General features: G+C 52.3%; 1 protein-coding gene across 1 annotated transcript in view; it reads right to left on the bottom strand.

The window, feature by feature from the left end:
* The window catches only part of PLEKHG4 (pleckstrin homology and RhoGEF domain containing G4), a 117822-nt gene that overhangs the window by 2612 nt on the left and 99499 nt on the right, over positions 1 to 15711 (bottom strand). The window contains exons 13-21 of the mRNA XM_063141521.1: positions 14120 to 14317; positions 11074 to 11978; positions 7658 to 7907; positions 4557 to 4646; positions 4199 to 4423; positions 3666 to 3836; positions 3001 to 3178; positions 1945 to 2061; positions 1603 to 1848 (exon numbers count right to left, since the gene is read on the bottom strand). Of these exons, the coding sequence (XP_062997591.1) occupies positions 1603 to 1848; positions 1945 to 2061; positions 3001 to 3178; positions 3666 to 3836; positions 4199 to 4423; positions 4557 to 4646; positions 7658 to 7907; positions 11074 to 11978; positions 14120 to 14317 (2380 nt within the window). The remainder of the gene's footprint in view (positions 1 to 1602; positions 1849 to 1944; positions 2062 to 3000; positions 3179 to 3665; positions 3837 to 4198; positions 4424 to 4556; positions 4647 to 7657; positions 7908 to 11073; positions 11979 to 14119; positions 14318 to 15711) is intronic.

The following is a 15711-nucleotide window of genomic DNA, read 5'->3' on the forward strand; positions in this document are numbered from 1 at the left end:
CCCAAGGACAGAGCACCCCAAGGGTTCTCAAAAGCTGGGCTCTGAAGTCCTGGTAGATGGCCAGTGGCTCTCCCAATAAACAGAGACCAGGGCTGGTGGCCAGCAGGGATCTGTTGACTCCCCTTATTGGGAAGTGCTGAGAAGAGGGGAATGGCACTCAAAGAGTCATGATGCTGACATCTCCCAGGCACTTCATGTAAGTTGGAAAAGCACTTTGTAAAAGTACAAAGAAATAACTGGCTAGCCAAAGGCTGACGGAAAGGGTAGCCTGGGTGGGGCTGGGTAGCTTGGAAGCCCACAATCCCCACACTGGGATGAGTCAACGGCCTCTCGTCCATTTCCTTAGAATGGAGAGGCAGTCACCGCAGGGCTTCTGAGTGCTCCCGGTCCCCCAGCCAGGCATCCCTTTCTCTTGATGCTTGCAATTCACTTGGATTCCACTTCTGCTACATGGTGTCACCTTTCAGCTCACACCTTGAGGGCCATGGTAAACCGCCCAGAGGTATACAAATGCAATAAATAAATAAATAAATAAATAAATAAATAAATTTCCCTTAGATGGAACCTGTGTTGTACTATGTGTGGCAAAGAGAATGGCTAACTTCAAGAAAGTTCATTCCACATCCAGGCCCGCTTTTGCCGCCTGCCCCTGGGTTGCCCCGATGATCTCCATCAGACCTCTCTGGGACGGCGCAGTCTCCTCTGCTGCCTCCCCAAGCAGAACTGCACTTCTGGGAGGCCCCTGAGAATGGGAGGAGGCCACTGGCACAGAAGGCCACTGGCACTCCCTCAGCCCCTTGGCTTCCACGCAACATCACTGCGATTTCCCACTAGCAAATGCAGCAGCAGGGGAGCACAGCAAAGAGGACCAGGCGGGGCTACAGCCTGCCCACCCCTGCACGGCAGGATAAGGGACCACAACAGTTGGAACTGGGGTGCCCACGGCCATCACAAACTGCAGGTGCACTGGGCGGTCATGGTGTGCAAAGTGGCAGGCAGGCAGGCAGGCAGGCAGGCAAGTGAGCTGGCCTGCCCCACCGTTGGGCTGGACAACAGCAGCAAGAGTGACCTTCCGTCCACTCCATTCTGCCAAGCCAAGCAGCAACCTGCAAGTGCTCTGGGTACCACTGGGAAAGCTGGACCTAGAATCATAGAATCATAGAACAGTAGAGTTGGACAGGGCCTCTAAGGCCATCGAGTCCAACCCCCTGCTCAATGCAGGAATCTACCTCAAAGCATCCTTGACAGGTGGCTGTCCAACTACTTCTTGAAGGCCTCTAGTGTGGGAGAACCCATCACCTCCCTAGGTCATTGGTTCCATTGTCGTACTGCTCTAACAGTCAGGAGGATTTTCCTGATGTCCAGCCGGAATCTGGCTTCCTGTAACTTGAGCCCATGATTCCGTGTCCTGCACTAGGGGATAATCGAGAAGAGATCCTGGCCCTCCTCTGTGTGACAACCTTTCAAGTATTTGAAGAGTGCTCTCATGTCTCCTCTCAGTCTTCTTTTCTCAAGGCTAAACATGCCCCGTTCTTTCAGTCTCTTTCAACATGGCCCCTACGGTTTCTGCGCTGGTGCCAGAGAAGAGCAGGTGTTACATACTCAAGGAAGGCTGGCTGCTGGTCTCATTCTCCACCTCGTCCTCCTCCACGCAAGCCCCGGCATCAAAGGGACAGCTCTTGGCCAGCACACTTGGCAGCAGGGCTTGATCCAGGTACATGTGCAGGTTGAGAGGCGCGAGCACCGAGCAGGAGGATGGGCCGCCGGCGGGCAGAGCAGCTTGTGACCTCTTGTAGGGGTTGGCGTGGTCAAAGAGGGACACAGCAATGGAGGCCCGCGTCCTTGCTCCTGCCACAAAGCAAGAGACTGAGTCAGGAGCGCCGGGGGTGGGTGGGTGCTGCTGCTGCGGTTCCCTGAGCCCACCGGGGGAGGGGCTGAGCTCACCTCTGCCTTTCATAATGTAATCAATGGCGCGGTCGTGGATGGCGGCTTCACTGGGCTTGATGTCCAGAAAAGGCTTGTTCCCCACACCCATGGACACCATCTCCTGCAGGCGGATTTCTGGTGGGGCGACAACGGCAATGAGGGACACGGCCCCTCGCCCAGAGCCACCTGCCCTCCACTTCACAGGGGGCGGGAGCAGCAGGAAGGCAATGCACGCAGGCAGGGCAGGGCAGGGTGGTGGGACAAGGCCTAGTAGCCAGAGCACAGCACTCCCAAGGAGTGTGCCCATTGTCGCCGCTCTGTGACTTGACTGCTCTGCCTGAAATTCACTTGTGCTCTGAGGAGGTGCTTTGGGAATGGTGAGGGTACTTGTCAAGTGAAGCATTCTTCCTTTAAAGCAAAATAACAGTAATAATCCACTACAGTCCACTGCTGCTTATAGGAATGGAAACACTGGGAAATCCTATTGGGCTTAAACAGAACGGATTTCCCAGTGTCACACATCTCCAGTTCTGAGGGCCCTGACCGATATCCAGTGGCCCTCTCAATGAAGGGAGACCAAGGCTAGTGGTCAGCAGACAGGGAGGTGGGTTGGGGTGCGGGGGTCCTTATTGGGACGTGCCCAGAACGGGAGAGCTGCACTCAGAAGTACTCCATGCGAGATGGAAAAGCAATGGGAAAAATGCTGCTGTTCAGCTGTCAAGAGCTGTCCTGGGAGCACCAAGGAAGATCACCAAGGGCAGCGAAGGCCGCGGTGTCTCCTGGGCCTTTGACCCGTTGTGTGGAAGACAGTACCCTGGCAGGCCCTGGACAAAACTTCCTCTCTTGCCTACCTGCCCAAAGCGCAGAACAGGAACCCTGCCCCTATTGTGTTGCGGTGGCTTCCCTGGGAACTCCAGCGATGCCTTTAGCATGGCCCAAGGGCCGCCTTTCCCCCAGCCTCTGCACCCACCAAGGGCCATCAGTAGGAGAGAAAGGCTTCCGGTGACCCATGGGCCCAGGGGAATGTGCGTCTCCCCCTTCTGCCTGGCCTGGGCGCACGGAGAGGAGGCCAACCTTTGTTGCGGGCAGCTTGCTCCCACAGGATCCTGGTGATATCACTTGTCCAGGCCTGCTTGGTCTCTGTGCTGCCAGCCTGCAGGACGTAGGTGTCACTTGACTTCCGCCGCCTAAACCAGATCTCAAAGCGCAGGCCGCTCTCGCCAGAGGTCTCTGTCAGGCCGATGTCCGCTGTCTGCAGAGAGGGCAAGGGGAGTCAATGGCAGGTGAGCTGGGAGAGGGTAGGCAGAGGGGCCTTGGCTGGCTTGGTGGGAAAGGCGAATCACGTGCTTGTTGCCATTATCGCTTGAGAAGGTGAAGCTGTGAAAGGCCTGCCCAGATTGCGACCCACCAAGCAAAAGGCAGCACCAGGGGCCCCATAACCTCCTCGCTTACCCCCACCGCTTGCTGAGACTGCAAAGGGGTGTGCATGTGTGGGGGGGGGGCACATGGCCACAATGTATGGTGCTGTGCGTGGGCTCAATGGGTTATGATTACAAGGGGCACAGACTCACCCTAAGCTAGGAGCCAAAAAGTAATCTGACTATTGGCAAGTGTGCAACGTCTTTCCCCTTGCAATCCCACCCCCCACTTTCTCCCCCTGCCAGCTGCTTTGACCAACCAGACTGCTCCTTCCCCACTGTGAGGCAGTGCCAGTGTGAAACATCAGGGGGTGCCCTTGCCTTAAAGGAGCGCTTGTAGATGTAGACATCCAGGCCCCGCTCAATCCGCTTGGGCTTGCTGAAAAGGATCAAGTCCTCAAAGAGGAAGACGTGGCGCTGACACTTCCTGCGGCCCACGGACACGCTGAACTCATCCTGGCGCACCAGCTGCCCTTGTTCCTTGAGGTTCACCTGGTCACAGAAACAACCATGTCAGTTCTATGAGGGGGCACAGTGCCCTTGGGCAGGGGCTGCCTGACAGATGCCCAGTGGGTGCTGTAGGACGAGGGCTGTCAAGAACCCTTCCAGACTCCCAGAGCAGCAGCCCTTGCCTAACCAGGCTGGAACTCTGCAGTCCCATGAAGGGCCACCCCCTGGGGCTGCTGCCGCTGTTGGTGATTCTCTGGCTAGATTCTCTGCCGCTGCTGGTGATTCTCAGGCCTTGGCCCAGGGCCTGGTGCCCTCTCTCCTGGTCTGGGGTGCTGGGGCCGGTCTGGAGCAGCTGCTGGCAGCAGCCTCCCCCCCGCCCCCAGCGACCCCTGGAGAGCACGCACGTCGCAGTCCCGGATGGCATCCATTGCCAGGAGGTCGTTGCCATGTCGCAGCTGGAAGCGCACCATCTCCTCGGCTGCTCGCAGGTAGAACAGCTCCTGCTCCTGTGCCTCTCCGCATTGCCTGGTGAGGTCTTTGAGGAGGAGGCCGTACTTGCTCATGCGCTGGATGGGCTTCAGGAGGTAGGATGCCAGGTCCATCTTGTCTCCCAGCTGCAGCTGCTTGAACTACGGGCCAAGGCAGAGGCACCTGAGAACCCCTGGTGCTGCTCCGGCGCACACACCCCTCGGCCTGCCTCAGTTTTGCACTGGGCAGGAAAGCCAGCTCCCTCTTCGGGGGTGGGGGCAGCGCAGAACTTACCCTGAAGAAAGCGTTCCCGTGACCGGCCAGGAGCAAGTCAGACTTGGGCTTGTTTTTGCTGTAGAGTGCATACAACCCAAACTGGTCTTTCTGCAAACAGGGTAGAAACACAGTCCAGGTGAGGCTGCAGACTACCGACCACCCAATCAAGGAGAAGACGAGGACGAAACTTTTGAGAAACAAATTGCCAGTGTTTCAAGGAAGTGTGATGTAGTAGTGATGGGGGACTTCAATTACCCTGATATCTGTTGGGAGACCATTACTGCCAAAAGCGGCCCTTCCAAGAAATTCCTGACATGTATGGGTGATAACTTTCTCCTACAGAAAGTGGTGGAAGGAACTAGAGGGTCAGCAATCCTTGACTTGTTATTGACCAATAGGGATGACTTAGTGGATAAAGTGGCAGTTACGGGAACTCTGGGGGAAAGTGACCACGTCATACTTGAATTCTTGATTATGAAGGAGACAAAAGTCGAGCGTAGCCATACACATACTCTGGATTTTAGGAAAGCTGATTTTAATAAACTCAGAACTATAATAAGTAAGGTCCCGTGGCAAGGGAGCCTAAAAAGAAAAGGAGTGCAGGATGGGTGGGAGTATCTAAAAAATGAAATTTTAAAGGCACAGTTACAAACAATTCCAACAAGGAGAAAAGATAGAAGACAACAGAGGAAACCAATGTGGCTCCACAAAATGCTTATTGATGAACTGAAAACAAAAAGGGATACATATAGGAAGTGGAAGGAAGGCCAGGCTACAAAAGAAGAGTACAGACAAGTGGCGCAGAAGTGCCGAAATGGCGTCAGGAAGGCTAAAGCTGTGAATGAGCTGAGATTAGCGAGGGATGCTAAAAGCAATAAAAAGGCTTTCTTCAGATACGTGAGTAGTAAAAGACAGAGGAAAGAAATGGTGGTTCAACTGCTTAATGAGGATGGCAAATTGATAACAGACGACAAACAAAAGGCTGAAGTGCTCAATTCCTACTTTGCCTCGGTCTTCTCCCAAAAGCGGATCTATGACCCCCCTGGAAAAAGTGAAGCAGAAGTTGAGGGGGCAGGATTGCAGTTTGAGATTGATAAACAAATGGTCAAAGAACACCTAATTTCCTTGAATGAGTTCAAATCCCCAGGGCCCGATGAACTGCATCCAAGAGTAATGAAGGAGCTAGCGGAAGAACTCTCAGAACCTTTGTCTATTATCTTTGCAAAATCATGGAAGACGGGTGAGGTGCCGGACGACTGGAGGAGGGCTAACGTTGTCCCTATCTTCAAAAAGGGCAAAAAGGAGGAACCTGGGAACTACAGACCAGTCAGTCTGACATCCATCCCTGGGAAAATTCTGGAGCAGATTATAAAGAAGTCAATCTGTAAACACCTTGAAATCAATGCAGTGATTACTAGAAGCCAACATGGATTTGTCAGGAACAAATCCTGTCAGACTAATTTGATCTCATTTTTTGATAGGATAACCTCCCTTGTGGACTGTGGGAATGCTGTGGATGTCATATATCTTGACTTCAGCAAAGCTTTTGACAAAGTACCACATGACATTCTGATTAACAAACTAGCTAAAAGTGGGCTAGATGGAACAACTATTAGGTGGATCCACAGTTGGCTACAGAATCGGACTCAAAGAGTACTTATCAATGGAACCTTCTCAAACTGGGGAGAGGCAACGAGTGGGGTGCCGCAGGGCTCAGTCCTGGGCCCAGTGCTCTTCAACATTTTTATTAATGATTTGGACGAGGAGGTGCAGGGAACGCTGATCAAATTTGCAGATGACACCAAATTGGGTGGGATAGCTAATACCCTGGAAGACAGAAACAAACTTCAAAGTGATCTTGATAGGCTGGAGTGCTGGGCTGAAAACAACAGAATGAAATTTAATAGGGATAAATGCCAAGTTCTACATTTAGGGAATAGAAACCAAATGCACAGTTACAAGATGGGGGACACTTGGCTCAGCAATACTACAAATGAGAAAGATCTTGGAATTGTTGTAGATCACAAGCTGAATATGAGCCAACAGTGCGATATGGCTGCAAGAAAGGCAAATGCTATTTTGGGCTGCATTAATAGAAGTATAGCTTCCAAATCACGTGAGGTACTGGTTCCTCTCCATTCGGCCCTGGTTAGGCCTCATCTAGAGTATTGCGTCCAGTTCTGGGCTCCACAATTCAAGAAGGACGCAGACAAGCTGGAGCGTGTTCAGAAGAGGGCAACGAGGATGATCAGAGGTCTAGAAACAAAGCCCTATGAAGAGAGACTGAAAGAACTGGGCATATTTAGCCTGGAGAAGAGAAGATTGAGGGGAGACATGATAGCACTCTTCAAATACTTAAAAGGTTGTCACACAGAGGAGGGCCAGGATCTCTTCTCGATTCTCCCAGAGTGCAGGACACGGAATAACGGGCTCAAGTTAAAGGAAGCCAGATTCCGGCTGGACATCAGGAAAAACTTCCTGACTGTTAGAGCAGTGCGACAGTGGAATCAGCTACCTACGGAGGTTGTGGGCTCTCCCACACTAGAGGCATTCAAGAGGCAGCTGGACAACCATCTGTCAGGGATGCTTTAGGGTGGATTCCTGCATTGAGCAGGGGGTTGGACTCGATGGCCTTGTAGGCCCCTTCCAACTCTGCTATTCTATGATTCTATGATTCTATGATTCTAAAGAACACAGCTTGGTGCATAAGAGGGAAACGAGGCCTCCCCGCCATCAATGCATGCAGACGGCTCATTGCCCATGGGAAGCCCAGGGAGGCACTGGCAGGTCCAGGCTGGACTTGGCCGGTGGCTGGCCAGCAAGAGCCTCCTCCCCCTGCCTGACAAGCCCCTCGCACAGATCTGGGCTCCTGATGGGCTCCTGTCTGTCTTAGCTCTCTCTTCACAAGAGCATTTTGATTCACAAGAAGTGCTGAAGAGGCCTCTCGCATATCCACGCAAATACATGTGCTCTTGCCCCCCTCCCAACTTGAGCCATGGCTTCTTTCTCACCTCACCCTGAAGCTTGGCCCGTGTCTCCGTACCAGATGCGCCCCCCCCAACTGTGCTCCCCTCATCCTGTTCCCCGTGGAGGGACCATTAAGCAGCCGACCATCTTACGTGTCGCAGGAAACAGTGGCTGACGCGCAGTGGATGGTTGCAGCAGTGTTCCAACTCCCGCAGGAAGTACTGGCTGTGGAAATCATAGAGCTTCTCCAGGTTCCCAAAAATGACGCTCCGCTTCCCCCTCAGGTCTTGGGGTAGATCCACCCGCTCCATCTCAGGGAAATAGCTCTCAATGACGTAGCGCAAGGACCGCACATACTCTTGCTCAGTCGTCACCATCTCATCAATGATGTGCCGCAGTTTGCTGCAAGAGAGCAAGGAGGGAGCAAATTCTGCTTTGAATAAAATGGTTTGCGGGTGCAAACTGTTTCTGTATTATGTACTATGTTGTATTTTTAAGGCTTTAAGAGAGCTTTGGCTGTTGGGCAGTAAAGAAATGTAATGAATGAATGGTGATCATAACAAGCTTTGAATCTAGATTCAAAACATGATTACTTACAGAAACACTCCATGAAATACCACAAAGTGAAACTATCCATTGTATCCAACACCACAAAGCATAGCCTTAAAGTGTACAATCTAAAAGCTACTGCATTTGGCCCTGATCCTACAACGGTGACTCATAAAGGATGTGCATCATGGTCTTAGCTGCATTTTTAGGGCTCAACGGGAGAAGTCTTTGGGAGCTACATGGGATGGGGAGATTCCACAGGGCTGCTGAGCCACTCCAGGAACCAGCCAAGCTGGGACCTTCGCTCCTCAGCAGCCAGCCACGCCTGCAGCAGACAATCACCTGGTTCACACAACATGGCAACCCACAGTGGGTTGCCACCCTCACTTGTTTCAGAGTGGCTTGCACGGTGGCTTAAATGAGGGTTAACCATACACAAGACACCCTGGGAACCCATGTCTTGTTGGTGGGTTGTTCATGGTGGCTTGTTGCCAGAATGGCTTGTCATGACGTGCGAACCCGGCAGAGTGGCTTGTGAATGGCATGTACAAGAGGGCTACAGAACTGCCTGGCAAAGGTGGTGACAAACTTGCCTGCCCCTCGCTTTGCCCTCCGCTCCTCTTCCTCCTCCAGCTTGGTGCTTCAATTGATAGACTGGCTTTTTCCTCTGGGAAAGTGTGTGTGGTCCCAATTCAGGACCATGGTGATTTGGGAGGGCGAATTTAAGTTTTCTTGCTCCTGTTTTCATGCTGAAATTTGCTAAGCACTCCAGTGAACCACTCTCAAGAAGTATGGTGGGTTGTGTGAACTGGCAACCTGGCACCTGCGGTTGGCAATCTTTTGCCCTGAGCCATTCCATCCAGCTGATGGAAACACTCCATGCAGCAGCCTCAGTTCTGCAAAGACTTTCTTCTGTGATGCTCCCAAACTCTGGAATGCCTCCTTCCGGAGTTGTGACTGGTCCCCATGTTGTCTGCATTTAGGAAAGGGGTGTGTGTCAAGATGCATCTTTATAACTTGACTTTTAAAACTGTTGTAATGAATTTTAATGTTTTTATGGGGTTACTATGTTGTTTTTATCCAATTATGATTTTCATGTTTTGGATCTTTTGTAAACCCCTGATTAGTAGAGTAGTAGAGTAGGCCTGTTTAGTAGAGTAGGTCTGCTTCTGTAGGCTTCTCATAGCAAAAGATTGGTACCAAGCAGGCAGGCACCAATTCACATGCTAAGAATTGCAAGCTATCTGACACTGATAAGGTTGTAGTCCTTATGTCAATAGCTATGCAGCTACCTAATTTCCTGTTTGCTTTACTGTTCTATCTTGCTGGGGAGATGAAGGTGGTTCCTGCGCCTCCCAATATTGGAATGTTGGAATTTCCTGACTGTTTTAGGCACATATTAGAATGTCAGAAAAGGGTATAAAACATTGGGCTGAGGCCTAACCATGGAGGGAAATGTGCCTATGAACGCTCTCTAATATGCTGTCCATTGGGGCCCTTGGCAAATGGCCGCTGTAAAGAAGTTGGCAGCCTCATCAGCTGAAGAGATTTGTGAACTTTCTTTGTATTGTTATTCTGCATCCATTTTCTATCAATAAACTGCCATTCACCTTCACAAGTGGTCTAATTTCATTTTGGTAATCCAAAGTAGTCTAATTTCATTTGGTAATCTTCAATTCAAGGTGCTGGTTTTAACCTATAAAGCCCTACATGGCTTGGGACCACAATACCTGACGGAACACCTCTCCCGACATGAACCTACCCGTACACTGCGCTCAACATCTAAGGTCCTCCTCCGAGTGCCTGCTCCAAGGGAAGCTCAAGGATGGCAACAAGGGAAGGAGCCTTTTCGGTGGTGGCCCCCTGACTGTGGCATGATCTCCCTGATGAGGCTCGCCTGGCGCCAACACTGTTATCTTTCAGGCACCAGGTCAAGACTTTTCTCTTCTCACAGGCATTTAACAGCATTTAACAATGCTAAGTTTGTCTTTTAACGGACCCCAGAACTGTTGTTTTTAAATGAATACTGTTTTTATACTGTTGTTCTTATGTTTTTGATGGTTTTAAATTTTGTATACTTTTTTAATGTTTACTGTTTTTAACTTTTGTAAACTGCCCAGAGAGCTTCGGCTATGGGGCGGTATATAAATGAATGAATGAATGAATGAATGAAAGAAAGAATCTGTCTTGATTGGGCTCTGAATAGATCAGACTCCCAGATAAAGTTACGAGGAGGAGCCCGCCAGCCTTCCTCGGAGGGCCCCGCTCCCACACCTGGCCACAGCTCTTTGCAGCAATACTGCCAAGAGGAGGAGATGCCTCTCCATGGTGTTTCTGGCCACCCAGGGCGCTTACAGGCGAAAAAGTTCCTCACCCTACTAAGCACAAAGCCTTGCGCATCAATTCTGTCATTTCCTCCTTAACAAATTTTCTGTGGTAAGAAAAAGATGGAAGAAGCGGTGGGAAAACCTGGGAAGACGATGACATCTGGACCCCCATTCTGTGAGCGGCGCAAGGCAGTGGCGCTATAAAAGCTTTGTCGTCCAGCTACCTTGCACTGTGCTGGGCAGCTGGCCTTTCCCTCAAGTTTAAGTTGCCCCCTCCGTCCTGCTAGCCACCTCCCCGCACCCAAATTTAATATCCCCGAGATTCAGGGTCTCTCCACAACACAAACGTACCTTGGTTCCCTATTGTTCTATTTAATGTGGTTCTATCTAATATTGTTCTATTTAATATTGTTCCCACCTCGATCCAGAAGGAGAGGCAGGAATAATAATAATAATAATAATAATAATAATAATAATAATAATAATAATAATAATTTCATCATCATCATCCCCATCATCATCATCCCCCTTCACTGTTATGGCTTTCTGCAGGCTGTCATTTGGTGATGGGCTGAAAATACCTGGCCTCACCCCACCCCACAATACAGTCCCCCACCCTACCCCAAAGAAGGACAACCATGAAGCCAGTTTGACCCAGGGCTTGGGCCTGAGGTGGCGGCAGCCAGGCCTACCTGCCCCAGCTTTTGGCCTCCAGCAGGGGGACGCTGCTCGGCCTCTCCTCCGGCGTGATGCCACCTGCAGCCCACCTGGCTGAGATGGGATGAGGCTGGGCCCCGCAGGTCCTCTCTCCAAGCTCAGTGCTGCTGACTTCCAAGCCTCTGATGAAGACCCCGGTGTTGCCGTGGTGGGATGGCTCGCTCAGAGTCCGCTGGCAGCCAGAGCGCAGGCTCTCTGCGCAGGGCAGGTCAAAGCTCTGCGCCTTCCTCAAGGGCCTTTTGGGAGATGGCTGCTGAGAAGTGGGGGTTTCAGGGCGGGAGGACGCAGCTGCCAGGACTTCCACAATGCTCCCTAGGGGCCCCTGCCCCCTACGGACACAGCACGGCAGCGCTGACGCTTCAGGGGTGCCTCCACGTCCCCTGGGAGCAGCCTGGAGCACGGGCTGCTCCTCTGTCCGAGCATGCTCCGCACAGCCCACCACTCTCTCCCCAGCCCACCCAGGGGGGCAAATGGGCCTCTTGTGGAAGGGAGCCGGGCCAGAGCATGTGGTCCGAGCAGCCCCCTCCAAATGCAGCCTGCCCTCCTGGCCGGGCCAGTCTGACTCTCCCTCCAGCGATGGCTCACAGTCCAGACGCAAAGACCTCCTGGTCCCCAGGGCCGCCTCCAGCTTGATTCCAAAGCCCATCATCGTCTCCTGGCACTTGGACCAGGCAAACTGCCACCGAGCCAAGGCCTTGCTGCTCTTCAGTCGACACGCCAGCTCTTTCATCTCCTGGAATTTGGCATCGCTGATTTTGGGGTGCTGCTGGCAGTAGCTCTCCAGGGATACGATGGCTGCTGAACACTGTTCCAGGGAGCTGCAGCCCTCCATGCTGATGCTGGCAAGGTGGTGCATCCCCTCGAAGGCCCACTCACTCGCCTGCAGAGGGTGGGACAAGGAGAGGGGGCTCAGCATACTGGAGGGAGAGTCTGTACAGCTCTTCAGCGTGGCCGTAAGAAGTAGCTCTATTGGGGCCCTCAGCAGGCTGACTGCCAGCTAGGCTTTCTTGGGCACTCCGCCCAGGAAAGGCCGAGGCTTGGAACAGAGGACAATGCCCCTGCCCCGCCTGCAGCTCTGCCTGCCACTCCCCACGGCCTTCTGACCGTGCCAGATGCTTACAGGACTTGCTGCTGCAGTTCCATCTTGTGCATGCGTGTATTTTATTTATTTATTTATTACATTTCTATACCGCCCAATAGCCGGAGCTCTCTGGTGTAGGATCCCCTGCGCTGCTGGGACTGGGGTGCTGGCATCCCTGCATGCAGCTATGACACAAGACTGCAGATACCCCCCAAGGGATGCCCTGGCCTTTCCTGGCGCTTCAGCGGCCACCCACCTAGCTGCCCACAGGGAGGGCTGTGGGGCAGGAGCAGCACTGAGTTCTCTCATTGTACCATCATTGGTACAATGATGCTTCTGGGGAAGGCTTATTCTCCTCCTCCTCCCCCTCCCCCAAGGCACTGTACGTGGCATGTGCCAGCAGGTGTTGCCAGAGCACATGGGCTCTCTGGCACAACCTTCAGGGAAAAGGCGGAGGTCCTGGTTGGTTTGGTCAAGAGGAGAAAATCTGTTTGTGGAAGTCCCTCCCCCTCCCCCACCCCAGGGACTCAGAATCGCTTTGCTCAAACATGCATGGAGATCCTTTGACGTGGCATCAGCCTGTGGCACAAAGGGAGGTCGGTGCCCCACAGTGCCTGCAGACCTGCCTGCTCCACAGCCCAAAGCCGCTCTCAGAGTTCTCTTCTCCAACTCCTTCACCCTTTCCTCACAGGACAGGTCTGCAGGCTGTTTGCCACCATCTTTGCCATCCGCTTCAGGATACACTGCCATTCGCCAGTTTCTGCCTTCATCTGAGGAGCCCAGAACAGGCTGGAGGCCAAGGCCAGCTCAAGGCCCCAGGAACCTCCTTCCTGCACGGTCCCTTTTTCTCTTCTCCCCACCCCAATATCACCTAGTACACTAAGGAGGTTTCAAAGAGGTGACCGAGGCTGGGAAGCCAGCAGCCCACCTCCCTCTTCAACATTTTTATTAATGATTTGGACGAGGAGGTGCAGGGAACGCTGATCAAATTTGCAGATGACACAAAATTGGGTGGGATAGCTAATACCCTGGAAGACAGAATCAAACTTCAAAGTGATCTTGATAGGCTGGAGTGCTGGGCTGAAAACAACAGAATGGAATTTAATTGGGATAAATGCCAAGTTCTACATTTAGGAAATAGAAACCAAATGCACAGTTACAAGATGGGGGATACTTGGCTCAGCAATACTACAAACAAGAAGGATCTTGGAATTGTTGTAGATTGCAAGCTGAATATGAGCCAACAGTGCGATATGGCTGCAAGAAAGGCCAATGCTATTTTGGGCTGCTTTGATAGAAGTATAGCTTCCAAATCACGTGAGGTACTGGTTCCTCTCTATTTGGCCCTGGTTAGGCCTCATCTAGAGTGTTGAATCCAGTTCTGGGCTCCACAATTCAAGAAGGATGCAGACAAGCTGGAGCGTGTTCAGAGGAGGGCAACCAGGATGATCAGGGGTCTGGAAACAAAGCCCTATGAAGAGAGACTGAAAGAACTGGGCATGTTTAGCCTAGAGAAGAGAAGACTGAAGGGAGACATGATAGCACTCTTCAAATACTTAAAAGGTTGTCACACAGAGGAGGGCCAGGACCTCTTCTCGATCCTCCCAGAGTGCAGGGCATGGAATAATGGGCTCAAGTTAAAGGAAGCCAGATTCCAGCTGGACATCAGGAAAAACCTCCTGACTGTTAGAGCAGTACAACAATGGAATCAGTTGCCTGGTGAGGTTGTGGGCTCTCCCACACTAGAAGCCTTCAAGAGGCAGCCCAGAGGAATCCAGTCTCTGTCAGTGACCTGGGTGCTTCTGTGAACCAGCCCCTAACTAAAATCAGAGTCAATGGCTAGAGAAGAAAGAAGCAGGATCTGGTCAGAGCAGGAGACACACGAGGGGCACACCCTGTCCTGGGGTGAGGGGTGCTTCCTTCCCCTTGGCAGAGCTCACCTGGTCCAAGAACGCATAAAGCTCGACGGCCTGGTCTAGTCGGCTCCTGCTGGCTTCCAGTTGGCGGCAGAATCCTTGCAGCTGGTTTCTGCACCTCTGCAGCTTGACTTCACAGCCTTCCAATGGCTCCACAGAGGGAAAGTCTTCCCACTGACTTTCCACCTTCCTCAGAGCTTCCCAGCCCTTCTGGCAATATTCCTGAAAGCAAAGCCCAACCGGCAATCATGGCAGCTGCAGAGACAGACGGGCCACTTCTTCTAGCATGGCAAGGTCCACCGAAGGCTCATCACGCTGGCTATTCCAACGTGGTCCTGGAGCTTTGGGATGTGTGAGGGCCAGCCTGGTGATTGGACCAACGTGCCACAATTGTGGCTCGCCAGCTTATGGGAAACGGACGAACCCGGAGGAGACCGAGCAGGGCTGTCAGCAGTCTTTCAGCCCAAGGGCCAAATTCAGTTTTGGAGAAGCTCCCCAGAGGCGACGTTCTAGTGGTAGCCAGGGGCAAAAGGCCACCAAGGGCAGCATCTTGCAGCCTAAAGCCCTGACTGCCAGAAATGACGCCTTTCGAATGGGGGAGGAGGGACGCGTGAAAGCTGGGGAACCACAAAGTGACTAGCAGCTGTGGAAAGGGGGGGGGCAGGAGGCTGGATTTCACTCAAGGGCCTGAGGATATGCAGCTAATGCAATGTAGAAAATGATTCCGATGTAATCATAGGAATGCAAATATTGATGAAACCCTCCCATGACTAGCTTCAGTTCCTTGCCAGTTGACTGCTGTCGTCCTTTTCAGGAGGGGCCATGGACTCTGCATGCTCAGCCCTGTGGGCTCTCTGCATGCCAGAGTGTATGCGTGTTGGCAGGGTGGGTGGCTGGGTGTGGATGCAGCTTTGCAAGGTAAGAAACGCACAGCGGCAGATGAAGAAGTCATGCATCTGCCTCTTGGGGGCCGCTTCCCCCCAAAACCCCACGGCATTGCCCCTGCGGGGCACGCTACACCTAGATGGCAGGAGGGAGTGTGGGCTCTCCGGCTGCCATCCCGATGGCCAAGGCTCTGCATTCCCAGGCTTACCCCAAACTGGCAACTGGCCCCATGAACGCCCCCAAACTAAATCTCCACTGACAGGTGGGAGAAACAATGTGGCAGCATTGGACCAAATGGAAAAATCATGGTAAAAGTACACCGTGAAAAAGCAGTTTCTAAGGTAAAACCCTAATGTGACTGCAAGTGGACAGCTGTGTCATTTAACGCAGTGCCACTGCGCAGCCACTACAGGTTTCACAGAGCGCATGGACATCCCCTTGCTCTCCACAGTACTATAGAAGGGAACTCCCTTGCCTACAGCCTGTCAGTAGAGGCTGAGCCACAAAGCCGGCTTTGCCAACGCATGGGAGATGCGCTGCCCTGGCTAGAAAATGGATTTCTCCAGTGCCTTTTCGGTTTCTCCAAGTACGGTGGTATGCTCACCTGTTGGACATTTTAATTCCTGCTAAACTAACCTCTCACCTCTGTTACAGAAGGCTATTTGCACACATTCCGTTCTCCTTCTATCTAGGATAAGAATGTCAGTAAAAATTTCATTATATTGCAGCAG

This window comes from Elgaria multicarinata, chromosome 14 (genome assembly GCF_023053635.1).
Source record: "Elgaria multicarinata webbii isolate HBS135686 ecotype San Diego chromosome 14, rElgMul1.1.pri, whole genome shotgun sequence".
NCBI classification, from domain to species: Eukaryota; Metazoa; Chordata; class Lepidosauria; order Squamata; family Anguidae; genus Elgaria; species Elgaria multicarinata.